Raw genomic sequence first — 17201 nt, forward strand, 5'->3', positions numbered from 1 at the left:
TAAAAGGACACCTAAAGCTCCAGTGTAAACCTGAGAGCAGGCTTCAAGGTCCCAAGCCAGATATTTAAAAAAACAAAACAAAACTTTTGTCTTCAAAGCATCCCATCTCTTCCTGCATTAATGATCTCTCTATATAAAAGGCAACACCAACGTTCTATGAAGCCTCCAGACGGAAGTGTGAAGGGGGAGAGATATCCGGTTTCCCCATGAGTGTCTGCCACGCCCTCTGTAACAAACAGTCAGTGAAGGAAAACAGCAGAGCACGAAATCAAATCGCTGGCTCTGTAACAGTGAAGGGCTCAGAGGGGGGAGGGGAGAGAGGGCAGGGACACACACACTCCCACATGCACACAGAAGAAAACATTGCTAGCCCCCCGTTTCATTTGTATCAGAAACGGGGCTTTTTTACTAGTAACATTATATTACAAAGTCCTCTCTCTTTTGGTCAACACTAATTTGAGATGAGCATAAAAATTAGTAGACAACATAATTACAAAATCATGGCAGGAACTTTATTTTACACATTATTTACCTGGATAATCTTTCTGCAATATTGGTTCATGATCACCTCAAGTGGCTGGATTTTGGGTAGGGTCTGAGATTATGAAATTTTTCACCCATCTTTAATAGTGATAGAACATCTCCATTCAGTGAACCAGTTTTTACTAATAGTTCCTACTGTGCTGAACGGCATCCATTCCGAGGAAAAGGGTGTTTGCAACCAGTAGTGCGCTATAGGGATTGGTCCTTCATCCAGTTCGTTTTTTAAAAACATTTTTATGGGCAATACTGCAGATGGTTTGTTGATTAATGTTTGCCTCTTTATGGATGATGGTTTATGGCTTATTTGAATTTGCTATGGCATCTTTCATTTTGAGCATGTCAAAGTTGTTTACAAGCTAAAAAATCAAAGACAGCAAAAATCAATTCAAAGGACAGGAAAACAAAAGCAGAAATTCACTGTCTGATAGGATACAGTAGCAGATAAAAGGACAAAGCAGGACACAGCATATTTAAAATAATCTAATAGCTTAGTTGGTTTTGAGCACAACCATATGTGATCACCAGGCCCCATGGGACTCTTAACTGTCAAAAGCTTGTGCAAACAGATACGTTTTTAGAGCTGCTCTAAACTTTTTTTTATTTATTTTGCACATTTATGCCCCACGTTTTCCCCACAGTTTTGCAGGCTCAAAGTGGCTTACAATGTACTGATGAGTCTAAAATGGTCCGCAGACACGTTGCTAGGAAGGACTTCAGGTTATATATTGAATCCTTGGAGTAGGCTGAACCTCTGTCGGCTGGAAGAGATGCAAAGGGACCGGACACACCAAGATGACCTTGCATGATGGAAATGGAGGAGTTGAAATCCGCTCCTTTATCTGTCCACTTGTTGGCAGCCAACAAGCCTGCCAGTATGAGAGAGCTCTTTGGCTGTTGGTCCACTGCACAAGGGGAGTTAACTGGCTGGCGAATGGACAAATTGGGAGGTCTGGGAGGCAGGCTGAATCAGGACCAATTAGACGTAGTTGGATGGCGGTTGGGGCGTGGAAACTTCAAAGACGAGCAAATCCGGCTGATTTTCAATGATTTGCACTTCGGATCACCTCAGTCAGTTAAAGATCAAGCAAAGACGGGCTAATTCAAGACAACTTGTCACAAAGAGGCGGTGGGAATGTATTCAACAGTGAAGGGGTGATAAATAAAAATGTGCTTTGGTCTTGTAGATGCCAATCTTGCATGATGTTTACAGGGTATCGATGAGTGGTCTTCCTGAATTGGGCAGAATGAACGAATGAAAGTAAACCAGACGATTAGAGAAGGCAAATAGTGCGGAATACCATCATAAAGTCTTGTGGGCCAAAGTCAAAATTTGAATTTAATCTTAAACTGAATCAGAAACCAATGATGCTGTTATCTATTCTGAGTGGTTTTGGTGTTCTTGGGGCTGTCCTACAGTGGTTTCATGGCTTTCTTGCAAACCGATCTTATCAAGTTAAAGGTTAAGGTACAATGTCAGAATCCTGGAGGGCATCTTCTGGAGTCCCTCAGGACTCCCCTTTATCTCCTACGCTGATCAATCTTTTCTTACAATCATTGGTAGTAGCCCTGGAACAAGCTATATTACATTTCTTTATTTATGCTGACGGTATATTGGTTTTATATCCTATCTCTGATGAGTGGGCTACCACTCTCAAAGGCATTTTTAAATTGCCTTAATTTAATAGAAAACTGGATATCATTCCATAGACTTAAACGGACAAAACCAAGTTTCTGTGGCTTGGTCTGGTAGACCATCCACTGAGATTTCAGAATTTCACTGTTGGTGTGGATCAATTTTCTTTTGAGACTTCTAAAATTCTTAGGGTAGAGGCTGATAGTGCTCTTATTATGAAAACCCATATAAAATCAGTGATCAAGGAATCTTTCTATCTACTTAAAAAACTTTGCGCTATCAAAAAGTATTTTGATAAATCAGCATTTGGGCTGATAGTATAAACTCTTATCCTGTCTAAATGGAGTTTTGTAATGTAGTCCTCTCCGAGTGTACAAAAGCGTCTATAAAAGCGTTTATAAGTAGTCCAAAACACTGTAATCCGATTGATCTATTCATCAGGCAGATTTGATTTCGACTCCTTTCATGTTGGAACTGCACTGGCTCCCAGTTGAAGCTAGAGTTCAAATTAAACTAGGGGTTATGGTTTTTAAAATTTTATAATGGAGAGGGGTCCCACCTTATACAATTGATGTGGAGGGGCATTTTCGATATGACTTCTAAATCCAACTTCGGACATTTTGCTGAAAAAGTCCAAAAATCAAGTGGTGAACATGGCCATTTTTGAACTTGAAAAATATCTATCTTTTTGTTTTGAAAATAGCCGTTTCCTAGATGTTTTGTGCTTAGTGCATCTATCTTTTTGGACCATTTTTGAAAGAAAAAAAAAAAACTCATAAGTGAAAAATGCACAAATTCAAGACATTGAGACATAGGAGCCAGCATTCTTAAAAGACTGGCCACACAGACATTCCCAGCAGTGGGGTACCCTAGGGGGCACTGCAGTGGACTTCATATTAAAAAAAAGGTCCTAGGTACACATCTCACCCTTACCATACTGTATGGAAAAATCTACCAAAAACTATATACCACAATAGCCTTTATGGATGCAAGTGTCACATATATGTGGGTACATAGATTTTTGGTGGGTTTTGGGGAGCTGATACTTTCCATCACATGTGTAACAGTTAGAATGGATTATGGGCCTGAGTCCCCTTCTCCACAGTGCAATGCACTGACCACCAGGCTACTCCAGGGACCGGCTATATAATGACTGGCTATAACATCGGTATCTACTGTTTCATTCATATCTTTGGGGGGGGGGGGGGGGGGTCAGTGACCAATTGGGGAGTATGGGAGTGTCATTCCTTTATTCCTCCAGCAGTCATCTAGTCATTTAGGGCACTTTTTTGTGTCTCAGTCATTATTAAAACAGGTCTAGACCAAAACATCTTAGTTTTAGTCCTGGATGTTTTCGTTTTGTTCCAATATGACAAAAAAATGTTCAAGTCTTAGGAATGCCCAAATCCTGCCCCCTTGTGATTTGGACACACTGCAGACGAACAGCATTGAAAAACATCTAAAAAAAAAAAAAAAAGGGTTTTGAAAATAGTGATTTGGATGTTTTTGCGAGAAAAATGTCCATCTGCTGGTTTATGCCATAAGAACATAATAGTAGCCATATTGGGTCAGACCAATGGTCCATCTAGCCCAGTATCCTGTTTCCAAACAGTGGCCAAGCCAGGTCACAAGTAGAAACCCAATTAGTAGCAACATTCCATGCTACCAATCCCGGGGCAAGCAGTTGCTTCACCATGTCTATCTCAATAGCAAACTATGGACTCTTCCTCCAGGAACTTGTCCAAACATTTTTTAAACCCAGATACGTTAACCGCTGTTCTTACCACATCTTCCAGCAAAGAGTCCCAGAGCTTAACTATTCGTTGAGTGAAAAAATATTTCCTTCTCTTTGTTTTAAAAGTATTTACATGACGTATCTTTGGACGTTTTTCTGTTTCGAAAATGAGCCCCTTGGTCAACTTGGTATTAGGCCACAAATCTGGTCATTTGTTTCACTAAGTATTATTATGCTATCCTACTGTGAATTAAGTCTGTAAAATTTTTGCCCTCTTCCTTTTCTTATCAGACTGTCTCTCTATGGAACTCCTTACTGTTTCGAGTTAAGAACAAATACAAATTATCTAGATTTCAAAAGGACGCTTAATATTTTCCTATTTTGTAAATTTGTTGTGTTCAATAGAAAATTTATTTAAGTATTTATATACTGCCTAGACCTAAGTGGTTTACAATTTCATTACAGGTATTGGGACTGTGCCTAATGGGCTGACAATCTAAGTATATTGTACCTGGGGCAACGGAGGGTTAAGTGACTTGCCCAGGGTCACACTGACCTGCAGAGGGAACTGAACCCAATTCCCCAGGGTCTCAACCCACTGGTGACCGTTTGGCAGCAATGGAAATAAAACCCAGTTCCCCAGGTCTTTCACTAACCATTAGGCCACTCCTCCACCTGAGATAGGAGTGTAAAAATGAGCTTTTAGAGATTATTTTGCTGACTATATAATTTTTTTGTAAGCTTATTTGAACAAATTGTTCACTCATCAATGGTTATATAACCCACAGTAAACTATCTGCAGGTTAGAAGCTTTACATAATGTCATGTAAAGGCTGTGGAGTTGGTAAACCAAACCTTCAACTTCGACTCCTATTTGTTCCGATATTAGGTTTTACATTTTTGTTGTGGATGTAAAGGGTGAGAATAAGTTATATTTAGATCGAGGACAAAAAATACATGTAAGTATAAAATGATAAAAATGTACAACATTATAATATATGGTAAATTTAATTTGAAGCCGGAGTCAGAGTCAATATATTTACCGACTTCGATTCCACAGCCCTGGTTGTGACGTGGCCAAATCTACCTGTATGACACAGAATTCTCAAAGCTATATGTTGGATGGATTGTAGCTGATTACTGACTGTGTGAGTAGTCCTGGTGTAAATCACACTGGACTAATCAAGCTGGGATCTCAGTGAAGTGTGAAGTAAAAGGGCTCATTTTTAAAACAGAGAAACATCCATAAAGCAGCACAAAGCGGCAGATGGCCTTGCCAAAATGTCCAAATTGCAATTTTCAAAATCCATTTTTAATACTGTTTTCTATGCTGTTCGTATGCAGTGTGTCCAAATCCAAGGGGATTAGCCTAGTGGTCGGTGCAGTGCACTGTAGAGAAGGGGACCCAGGCCCATATCCTAGTCTATTACACTTTTGGTGGAAAGAGTGAGCCCTCCAAAACTCACCAAAAACCTACTGTACCCATATATGGGGGACATCTGAAGACATAAGGGCTATTGTAATGGTGTACAGTTGGGTATAATAGGTCTTTGGTGGGTTTTGGAGGGCTCACCATACAATATAAGAGTGTAACATTGAGATATGTACCTGGGACCTCTTATGTAAAGTCCAGTGCAGCGCCCCCTAGGGTGCCCCACTGCTCTGCTGAGATGTCTATGTGGTCAGTCTACTAAGAATGCTGGTCCCCCATACATCCCAATGGCTTGCTTTTCTGCGTTCCCTTGGACTTTTCATTTTTTTCTGAAAATGGTCCTAAAAGATATGCACTGAGCACAAAAACATCTAGCAAATGGCTATTTTTGAAACAAAAAGTTGCCCAATTTCAAACCAGAAAGACTTCCATGCTTGCTACTGAATTTTTGGATGTTTTCCCCCAAACATCCAAAATCGGATTTAGACGTCATATCGAAAATGCCCCTCAGTGTATGTTGGGCTACTTCATCCAGAGTTTTTCATTTTAAGGGGATTTAGATCTAACAACAGTGGAAATCTGGGCTTCAAAGGAAAGTTCACCATTAATAATAGCCCTCAAATATTTGAAAGAATCCTTTGTAGTAATTGGGGAACCAAGCAATATGGATGCCAAAGATTGGCAAGAAGGATGATGTGTAATCCAAGTCACCAGCAACAAGGTAGATATCCTGGAAGGTGTAGAAACCATGAGGAGAAATCTAGCAAAATCTGAAAAATGGTCTAGAATTTGACAGCTAAGGTTTAATGCTAGAAAGAGCAGTCATCCTTTTGGGCTGCACAAGCACAAAGAAACATTACAGTATAGGGGGTGAAGCACTTCTGTCCATGAAAGAAGAGCGGGACGTGGAGGCTTTCATATCTGATGATCTTATGGTGGCCAAACAGGTTTCTCTCTCAGAAACTCTGGAATGAGGGGGGCACAGGATGAAGGTGAAACGGGAGTAATCTAGGGAAATATTTCTTTATGGAAAGGATGATGGATGTGTGGAGGTGGAGAAGAGGAAGATTATCTGAATTCAGAAACATGGGAGAAGCACAGAGGATCCCAAATGGAAGAGCTTAGTAGTTGGTATGCATGGACAGACTGAATAGGTTGTATGGTCTTTATCTGACATCCTTTTCTTTGTTTCTATTACTATTTTCTATTCTGTGCTGGTTAGTCTCTCCTCTATGCTGACTTTAAAATTGTGTAATTATAACAAGATTTTCTGTTACACTTGATATTATCTATTCCATAATGTTTCTATCCATCTTTTAACATTTGTTACACACATCTAAATACTCAATTTTAGATGCACTATTTCACTTACTCATTTTAATAACCTTTATATCCATTTCTTTCACATATCACAAAACCTGACAGATACTTTCCCCAATCCTGAACCTTTTCTCAAGATTTGCATTTCTGAAGTTAAAGTAAAAAAGTTACAGAATGTGTGCGAATGTTTAAGTAGGTAGGTGTGAAAACACTTGGCCACTTGCCTGCCTGGTGCAAAGGTGGTTGACCTCATATGAGAGAGAGAGAATTTTAGGCAGTTCTAGAGAGGAGCCAAATCTTGGTACACACGGCTACAAATGACATAGGAAATTGTGGGAGGGAGCTTCTGGAAGTTGAATTTAGACTTTTATGTAGAAAAATGAAATCCAGATAGGCTCCTTGTTCTATGTGCAGAACCCAAAAGGCAGGCAGAGCTCCAGAGTGTCAATGTGCAGGGAGGGGAGACAATGGTGCAGGGATGAGGGATTCTGATTTGTTAGGAACTGGGCAAGATTCTGGGGAAGGAAAGCTTATGAACTCTAGTCCTTAAAACAAACAAACAGGCCATAGGGTTTGCAGATGAAATGCAAGACAATGTTTGAGATGGTCAAACTAGAAGCAAATTAGCTATTTAACAATAATAGAAAAATCTATGGGGGGGGGGGGGGGCAAGTACGGTGAGACAATTCACTTTTAATTGCTGATAAAGAGAATCTTCAGATTATCTTGAATAATTTATGAAAAACTATGCTGATCAAAAAAGAGTCTATATAATTTTATTTAGAAAAAATAAACACACAAATTTCAGTTACTGATAGGTGATGCGTGTTGGGGGGTAGCCACATTACTTAAGCATGTAATTAAAGAAATAAGAACATTTTTTTTAAATCTTGGAGAGAAATTAAACTTATAAACCTGCATACAATGAGTTGTATACTAGCCTACTGAACTAACTTTCTGGCATCAAAGTTTGTCACACTAGCTAATGACATTTAGCACATGTTACATTAGGAATTTTTGAAGTAAGATACAATGGGAGAGCATTTCTCCTCATGCAGTGCAAATTTAAATGAATTTTGTTCTTTGGGTGTATATGGCATTTGCATGCAAAGTATTTTCTCTCTTACCAACTTTGTATAACTGTTTACTATTACTCTTACACAGTTGTTGTTTCACGATTGCATTGTATTGAAAACCAATGAAAATACTAAAACTAAAAAAAGTTTGTCACACTAGCAAGCGACTTCCCCGATCTACTTCTGAAACGTGAAGAAAATCAACCCAGCGAACAAGGAACGTGACACACAACTCTGTACCACTTTTTCCACTTGCAGCGTGACTTGAGAAACCTACTCAATACGGTGATAACATTTTTTTTTTTATTATTATTATTGCTTTGTAGATCACAATGAAGCATCAGCAATTAGGCATCATCACCAGCCTCAATGAAGAGAGCAAGATCTCCAGGTGCCAAAATCCCCTGTACAAACTCCCTGCGCTAGATTAGTCCCTATTTCTCCATGGAGAACAGGAGGATGAGCACAACCGCCCGGGTAGCTGGGTCTAAGCCAAGAAGCCCGGCCCGGTAAGCGTGAAAGCATTTTCTTCACGTTACTACTACTTTAGCGCTACAAGGCATACGCAGCGCTGTACACCAGCCACAAAAAAAGCCAGCCCCTGCTCAAAAGAGCTTCCAATCTAGAAGGGGAATAAATAGGAGAGGTTAAAGGCCAGAGCAAGCCAGTCGAGGTTAGGCGTCTAAAGCAGTTCCAGGCGTTTACTTTCTTCTAAAAATCCGAACAGCACTTTCACATCTTTTATTCTGCTCATATTTTTTTTGTCTGTAATCCATATTATTATGTAAACAGGGTGGTACAAAGGAATAATCCCCCCCCCGATACCTCAGGCCCGCTTAGGCCTCTGCCTGGCGCCCGCCGCTGTCTCGGTGAAGCAGCTGCCGGTGGAGGTGGGGGAGGCCCGGCGGGGATGGAGCTCCTTCCCAGTCCTCGGGGGAAGCCGGGTCTCCCGCGGGCCTTCTTCAGCCCCTGAGCAGCAGGGAGGGAAGGGAAGGTTGTTGTTGGTTCTCCTTGGAAGGAACGAGGAGGAGGGAGGGCAGGGCCGGGGTCAAAGGGGAAAGGTTACCCACCCAGCATCCTCTCCGGCGGGTTCAGTAACAGCCATCTTGGATTTGCGGGAAGTGGAAAAATTCATGCGGTGAGTTTTTTTTGGCCCTTTTTCTTGACAAAGCGCCCGGGCGAGGGGGTTGGGGCCCAGGCTGGGGCGGGGGGCGCCGTTGGGCGGCGCGGGGCGGGGGACCACCGGGCCCCGCTCTCCGCCGCTTTTGTTTCGGTTCCGAGAGAGGAGGAGGAGGAGGAGGGGGGGCGTGAAAAAAAAACACACACAGCGCTCGGGAAGCGAAGGCGCTCGAAGCCCTGCCCGGGGGGGGGAGGGGAGGGGAGGGGAGGGGGAGGCCGCTCCCTCGCCCCCCGGTCCCTGAGCCTGGGAGTCCCGGGGGGAGGGGACCGGCCCGGGCCTGACGAATTCACGAGCGCTGGGGGCCGGCCCTCCTCCTCCTCTTCTTCCTGCAACTTGGGTAAACTTGGCCGTGATGGGGGGGAGGGGGGGGTCCGGTCCCTGATCCAGATTCGGTTCTGCAGAACAACTGTTGGATGGGGGAGGGGGGTGTGGGACAGCTCAACTGTCAACGAAAGAGCAAGTGAAGTGGCCATTTCTGTATTTATTTACACTGCTTTTTGTTTATCGCCTCCTCAACTTCCTTTGAAGCGATCTTACAACAACAACGACCCATAAAAATAACTCTTTTGATTGCATCCCACCTTAACTGCACAAAACTTTCCGAACGTTTTTTTTGTTTGTTTGTTGTTGTCTGGTGGGTTTTGCAAAGCCATCCATACAGGCTTGGACCTTGCTTTTGTCTTCTCGTTGTCAGCCCCTTTGATGAGTGAAGTGATTTTTTTGTTTTTAAGGTTTGATGATCTGTTATGGAATTCCTGTGGCCTGGGTTCATCTTGATCTTAACCATTTTAGGCATACTCGTTTCTGTCTAGTTCATGATGTCAGGTGGCCAGATTTCACCCCTGCTGGCAGGTAGACTTGTGACAGGAGGAAGTGGGCAATTCCTGAAGTCAGCAGCAGAATTCAGCAGAAGAGTTAAATTCACAGGAGATCTGGTAATGTAGAAACAAAACAGTTTTTGAAACGTGGGATGCGATTGGGACAGAATGCTGCTTGTTAGGTTGATGTTTTCCCACATTCTGAATAGAATGCTCTTACCACCCCACTTTTTAGAACTGGCTCCCTATAAATGCTAGACTATATATTTTTAAGATTGTATGGTAATTTGACAGAATATATGCAGTCTTATTTTAAGTGTTTACCTGGCAAAGTAGTGCACGGTCTTAGCTGTTATTAACTTTTCCATTGTGACTTTCTAGAGTGTGTTTTAGATCCCTTTTGTTACCCACATTGAACTGTATAGGTATATGCGGGCTAGAAGATTCAGATGTAATAAGGGTAACTCAGCTTATTTGTAGCAAGAAACTTTGAGGGCCCTGTTTACTAAGGTGCACTTGCATTTTTATTGCATGCTAATGCTAGAAATACCTTAATATACGGATGTCTCTAGTATTAGCACGCGCTAAAAATACTAGCGGTTTAGTAAACAGGGCCCTTAGTGACTTATCTACTTGTCTTTCAAAATGTTTTTATTTGTATTGTAAATTAACTATCGTAACTGCAGAAAATGCAATATTTAGGTTTGATAGTTTACACCTTGCAAACACATTTGTGCAGTTATTGCTGCAATTGGAATGTTGTAGCATGTTGGAGAGTTGTGGCTGACATGCACAGTATATATATAGTGTATGCGTGTGTATCTATCTCTATATTCAGGTCTAAGGGTAGTAGAAACAAGTTTGCCTGTTTTAGGCTGAAGTATTTTTATAGTAAGCTGGACCCCATTGATCTTATTTAGGTTTTAATGCTGGTTTATTTTAGTTATGTTTATGCAGATTTATTAATTCTAGTTTGATGTATTTTATTGTACATTGTCCTGGGCTGGCAATTAATGAGTATATGTAAATTACACAGATTTTTGAATAATGGATATTTTTTCAGTTTGTTGTGGGATATTTTCATCAGTGTTGAAATCCTAACCTTACAGTGTAGTTAGTATATTATGCATTCAGTATCTTGACTAAAACTACAGACCTTTGAAGCTTAGTCTTCCTCCTGTCGGGTTCACTTTGTAATTCGCTTAGAATTTGTGAGATAAGCGGAATATACTTTTTTTTTCCTTTTATTTTTTTTACAAGAAACACTTTGCAAAGTGATAAAACTAGTGTGTAGGAATATTCTTGAGTGTCAGATTTGTTTTCAGTTCCTGCCTTGTCTATTTCAGATAAATCTTTGGTGAATTATAGGGCTCATTTTCAAAGCACTTAGACTTATAAAGTTACATGCATGGGCATTTTGATATGACGCCTAAATTTGACTTAGGATGTTTAGCTCAAAACGTCCAGGATCCAAGTGGCAAACAGCAGTTTTCGAAACATAAAACGTCTATCCTTTTTTTATGAAAATGGCCACTTGCTCTGTGCAATTATGTTCTTGGTCCATTTTTGGAAAAAAAAATCCAAGTGAAAAACGCACAACATCGAGCCATTGACATGTAAGAGGAGCAGGCATTCTTAGGGGGCACTGCAGTGAACACATAAAAGCTCTCAGGTACACATCTTGCCGTTACCTCCCTTGTATTGTATGGTGAGCCCTCCAAAACCCACCGTACCCAACTGTACACCTCTACAATAGCCCTTATGGTTGCAGGTGTCACCTATTTGTGGGTAGAGTGAGTTTTGGAGGGCTCACACTTTCCACCACAAGTGTAACAGTTAGAGTGGGATATGGGCCTGGGTCCCCTTCTCTACTGTGCACAGCACCGACCACTAGGCTACGCCAGGGGCCTGCTTGCTGCAGCAATAGGACTACCTATATCATCTGAGGCTGTCATGAAGGCTGGCATATACTGTTTCTTTCACATATTTGGGGGAGGGGGGTCAGTGACTACTACTACTACTACTACTACTACTATTTAGCATTTCTATAGCGCTACAAGGCATACGCAGCGCTGTACAAACATAGTGACCCCTGGGAGAGTAAGGGGGTTATTCCTTTATTCCTCTAGTGGTCATCTGGTCATTTAGGGCACTTTTTGTGACTTAGGGCCATGTTTAGTAATCTGCGTTATAGGCGCGTTAGCGTCTTTAACTTGTGTTAACCATGTATGCGCGTTAACCATGTACGTGCCTACAATATCCCTATAAGCCCCTGTACGGTTAGCGCACACGCTAATTGTAGGTGCATTAAAAACTCCAACGTGCCTTAGCAAATAGGGCCCCTAGTCGTTATTAAAACAGGTCTAGCTCAAAACATCTTAGTTTTAGTCCTGGACATGTTTGTTTTGTTTCATTATGGCAGAAAAATGTCCAAGTACTAGGAACCCCTAATCCCGCCCCAACCCCCCCTCCCCCCTTGTGATTTGTACACACTACAGACGAACTGTATAGATAAATGTCTACAAGGTAGGTTTAGAAAATAGTAATTTGAACGTTTTGGCAAACAAAATGTCCAAATGCTGCTTTATAACAACAAAAAAACAGCGAAGATGACTGAAGGTGAAAAAAGATGACCTACAGAAATCAATATTAAAAAATATTTTATTGATCATAACATTTTTTTTTTAAAGTAGGTGATTGGCACTCGACACAGCTGTGTTTCGGCCAAGGAGGCCTGTTATCAGGAGTCTTTGCACCATACAAACAATCATGTTTTCATTCACAAATGATTATAGTGTAAGACTTGGCCGAAGCTTCTACTCGGTCTGTTCTTCAAAATTCACGAGAAACTAAATGCGAGACGCTGTCTGGAGCTTTATTTAATGACATAGCCATCAGTAACTACCTGGAGGAAATATTGGTCTCGTGAATTTTGAAGAACAGACCGAGTAGAAGCTTCGGCCCAAGTCTTATACTATAATCATTCATGAATGAAAACATGATTGTTTGTATGGTGCAAAGACTCCTGATAACAGGCCTCCTTGGCCGAAACACAGCTGTGTCGAGTCCCAATTACCTACTTTAAACATTTTTTTTATGATCAATAAAATATTTTTTAAAATTGATTTGTGTAGGTCGTCTTTTTTCACCTTCAGTCATTTTCGCTGTTTTTTGTTGTTGGAACTTGTTTTCTGTGAAGACTGGTTTCTTCTGTGTTTTGTGCAAATGCTGCTTTATGCCACTTTTTAAACGTTTTTCTCTTTTGAAAATGAGCCCCATAGTAAGTCTAAGTGCTTTGAAAATATGCCTCCACGTGAACTAAGGTCTCCTTTTACAAAATCATACTAGCAATTTCCGGTGTGGCAAATGTGATGAAGCCCATAGAAATTGAATGGGCTTTGTCGCATCTACCATGTTAGAATTGCTAGCACAGCTTTGTTAAAGGAGCCCTAAGTATTTTATGCGCTTCTTGAGAATAAAAAAAACATTGTCATAATTTTGTTTTATAGAATAGTTTTATGATTTTTCATCTGCCTTTTTGAAGAGCCTTTCCTATTGTCTAGTTTCAGTAGGAATATAGCTGGTAATTTTAAGACTGACTTTATTCGAGGTAAGCAGAGCTAGTTACAGCTTTATTCCAAAGTGTCGTCTTTCACTGGGAAGCTACCTGTAACGATTTAAAATATATTCAGTATTTGTGGATAGAGCGCTTAAATATTTTCTTGTCATCCACTGAGTCTTAGTCATTTTGTAGAACTATGGGTCCCATTTACTAAGCCACATTAGAAGCACGTTAGTTCTTTTAGTGCGCGCTAACTGTGTAGGCGCTCACAATATTCCTGTGGGCGCCTACACAGCGCGTGCTAATTTTGTGCACACGCTAAAAACGCTAGTGCACCTTAGTAAACAGAGCCTCAAATGTTTTGTTTAAGGAACATATAATAGCTAAAAATGATTGGCAGACAAAAAAAGCAACTGTTTTAGAATCTATAAAAGTGAAATTAGTGATTCACAGTATTGTGAATTAAATTTTAAGCAGAAAAATATCACTGTGCCCATGGTCTTCAAGACCACACTAATTGTTGTCATAGGCTAGAGGCTATATTCATATCAAAGTAACAGGAATTAACTTGTCTGTGAAAAGTTTGTGTGTTTCTTGGCTCCATCATGCTTTTTTTTTTTTTAAACTTTCCTTTTCAACTTTTATTTTATTTTTTTGCTTTTTAGAGTAAATTGCATTTTTGATTTTGGTTTCCTCATTTTAAAATCTCAGGAGTTCTTTTACTAAGGTGCGCTAGCATTTTTAGCTCACTCTAAAAATCAGCCGGCGTTAAACGCTGAGATGCCCATTATATTCCCATGGGCGTCTCAGCGTTTAGTGGCAGCTGATTTTTAGTGTGAGCTAAAAACGCTGGCGTACCTTAGTAAAAGACCCCCTCAGTCCTTTACTTCTCCCTATAGGTAGGTGTGTTTGTGCTCTATTCATTTTTTTTAACATTTATCAGATGCCTGAATGAGGAGTCTGCTAAGAATCAGTACAGGAGCACAATACTGTATGTTACATTATCATAATGGCTAAACTGAATAAGTTTTTAATGGCCATAATCTAATCGGGAAAGCAAAAATGGGCGATCTTAAGTATATTTTACATGACAAAATGACCAAAAGTACGTCTGTTTCCTTTCAGTGGCAAGTTACGACTTTTTGAAAAGTACACATTCTTGTTCACAGCTTCTATTTCATAAAACTCTTAAATGGCTCATTACGTTGTTTTAACGCTTTTTTTGGTGGAATGTTGAATATTTATTTGAAATTATGCAAAGGTATGGAAGTAAAATAAACTTAGCCTCCAGCGCATTTCCTAAAGATTGCTTTCCTCAAATATTATGATCCTGATTGATCAAGGTCTTTTCTCGGAGACACAGAATGAGGGAGAAAGCCTCCATAGTGAATTGTGTCCTGTATATGCTGAGTGAAATGCGAAACTGATTCATAAAGGCCCCCTTTTTCCAGCTAAGTTTTTTTCATTTTGCGATTTTTTATATATATTCGGGTTTGTAATTTACCCTTCAGGTATTCTTCTGGGCATAGGATAGCTTGATGGTACTCAGGTTTTATAAGGGAGTCTATTGTGCGTACAAAGTGTTGCATAAATGGAAGCAGACTGAGTTTGCTGTATAACAAAACTACAGTAGGATTTGGTTTCCTCTCGGTGCATTTATGCTTGGTTTTTCTTCCCTTTAGGTATTATTTTGGGAATTAAATATTGAGATGATGAAAATGAGATTCTAAAGGAAGAGGCAGCAGTCTTGAGAATGAGTCTTTTCAGACTAATTGTTCCTCTCTTTTGTACAGTTTCTGGCCCGTTTGCGTGGCCGTACATCTGAAAGGATTCAGTCCATGACATTTTTTTTCCTGTTGCATAAAGATATTTGGCCAGCCCACGGCATAGTTGCTTTCTCTGACACTTAGGGCCCTGTTTACTAAGCCGCGCTAAGGGTGAGCTAGCATTTTTAGTGCGCACTAAACACGCCCATAGGAATATATGGGCAACCGGCACGCACTAAAACACTAGCACACCTTAGTAAACAGGGCCCTTAAAGATTTTGTGTGAATAATTGCAGTATGTAAAATTAATTGTCACTCTAAAAGTGGTTTTCTGAACACTAGAAAACGAAACTTGTCTAGCAAAGGAACTTGTAAAAAAATGCCAGGAGAGTGCATAGTGCAAATATACATAATAGCCCCTATTTATGTAGATGCATTAAGGTTTTGCAGTTGGGGGTGTTGCGAGCATTTTTGGGAGAGCTGCCACGTAGTTAATATAGAGGACAAAGTAACTACTGTGTGTTAACTGCCCAGCAGATAAAGTGCAATATGGTTTTCTGTCGTTCTTGAGATGGCATTCATTATCGTTTTCTGCTCTGTAAATAGTTAACGCACTGTAACCACTTCCGCTTTAACTGTGTGCAAATTGCTTATTTCTGTATTGGCTGTTTAATATGGGAAATACCACTTGCTAATAATTAATGCGCTACAGTAACAGTGCATGGTAATTCCTGCGTTAAACAGTTCACACAACTTAAATAGACCCGATTCCAACATATTTGTTTTTAAATTGGTTATGTGGTATATACTGAGAAGTATCTTTGCAGTATTATGAAATTGTAACCTATGTTTTGCGCAAACTGTTTTGAATCAATGCATTGAACAAAATGGGAGGAGAGGGGATAGCTCTTAGCAGAGCTGTTTGCATGCTGCACGTTTATGCCAGTCCACACCTGCCCAGCCATTTGGAAGTGGTAGGTGCTAATTTCTGACTGCAAGATGCTGAGGTGGATATCTGTGAAAGGATGGAATCTGCCTAGCCTAAAGGAGCTGAAGTTTTTGACACTTTATATAATATACTTTGATCGTCCCACAGAAAGGCAGTATATCAAATCCCTTTCCCTCAGAGCATTTACAGCAGGCCATAGGAAATTATGTGTTAAAAAAACAATCCAAAGTAGAGGATCTGTGTGTTGTTAAGAAACTAGGCTGCAGTATTGGTGTGTTCCAGGGAAAGATCCATAGGATCAGGTTATTGAGTAAACATATTTTAGTGCCTTCTCAGTGTGGGGAGTGTTGAGGGGAATCATACAGTGTGCTTGATCATTGGGCAGTTGACTGAAGATTACTTGCCCATTCCTGCAGTTAATTTTCCAGTTGTTTAGCACTGCAGAGATGTGCTGGTAGTTTAGTCACGCTTTCATTTCTGTTCAAAATCTTTTCACTGAATTTGTACAGCAGGTCAAGTGTCCTTGACCTTGCCCCCCTTCTATGAAATTTCTTTTTCTTAATCTTGCTTTTCGTAACATATATAACACACACGTTCACCAGTGAGCCTAACAAAGCAGTGGGCTGAGAACGTAAGAAGCCAGGGTTCAAATCATGCTGCTGCTCCTTGTGATCACCAGACTTCACTTGCTCAGTTAGCTAGGCTAAAGGATCTGAGGTTTTTACTACTTATCATTTCTAAAGCGCTACTAGACGTACGCAGCGCTGTTTTTGGCACTTAACGTTTGGAAAGGTGACTATTGCCTATGCTTTAGTCTTGCAACTAAACACAAAAGAGACTTTATATAAGTTGAGACTTATATAAAATTTTCTGCATCTGGTTCAAGTGACTCATTTGTGGATTATAATAACAATTTCCTGCCATTTTGATTTTTCTTGGTCTCTTTTAGAAAAGTAAAACATTTGTCAAGTCCTTGTATCTTTCCGATATGTCAATTTTAATGTGTGTTCTCTGTAACAGCAGTGCCTTCTTGAAGAAAGCGATTACAGAGGCTTCCTTTGCTTACAGAAGATTTTATTTAACCTATTTCCTATGATTAATTCTTTATTGTTCAATGTAAGAACTGTTTTTCTTCCCTGGTCAGTCCCATGGGGCCTGCTGTTTTGGCCAGCGCATCTGCAGTCTCC

The 17201-nt window shown here is 40.4% G+C and overlaps 1 protein-coding gene and 1 long non-coding RNA gene across 7 annotated transcripts in view; one reads left to right on the forward strand and one right to left on the reverse strand.

Annotated features, from left to right (window-relative positions):
• Window positions 1-490: 490 nt before the first annotated feature.
• LOC115477316 lies at window positions 491-8777 on the reverse strand. The gene is made up of 2 exons (XR_003943312.1): window positions 8565-8777; window positions 491-899 (listed from the first exon to the last, which is right to left on the reverse strand). It is a non-coding gene; the product is annotated as an uncharacterized LOC115477316 (long non-coding RNA).
• The window catches only part of CNOT2 (CCR4-NOT transcription complex subunit 2), a 156103-nt gene continuing 147056 nt past the window's right edge, over window positions 8155-17201 (forward strand). For 3 of the 6 annotated variants that reach the window (XM_030214110.1, XM_030214112.1, XM_030214113.1), the window contains exons 1-2: window positions 8826-8877; window positions 9712-9854. In XM_030214110.1, the coding sequence (XP_030069970.1) occupies window positions 9735-9854 (120 nt within the window). In that variant the 5' untranslated portion in view covers window positions 8826-8877; window positions 9712-9734. Of the gene's footprint in view, window positions 8249-8821; window positions 8878-9371; window positions 9626-9711; window positions 9855-17201 lie in introns of those variants that run through there. The other 3 variants (XM_030214116.1, XM_030214114.1, XM_030214115.1) reach the window with 3 other exon arrangements.

The sequence above is a fragment of the Microcaecilia unicolor genome, chromosome 9 (genome assembly GCF_901765095.1).
Source record: "Microcaecilia unicolor chromosome 9, aMicUni1.1, whole genome shotgun sequence".
NCBI lineage: Eukaryota > Metazoa > Chordata > Amphibia > Gymnophiona > Siphonopidae > Microcaecilia > Microcaecilia unicolor.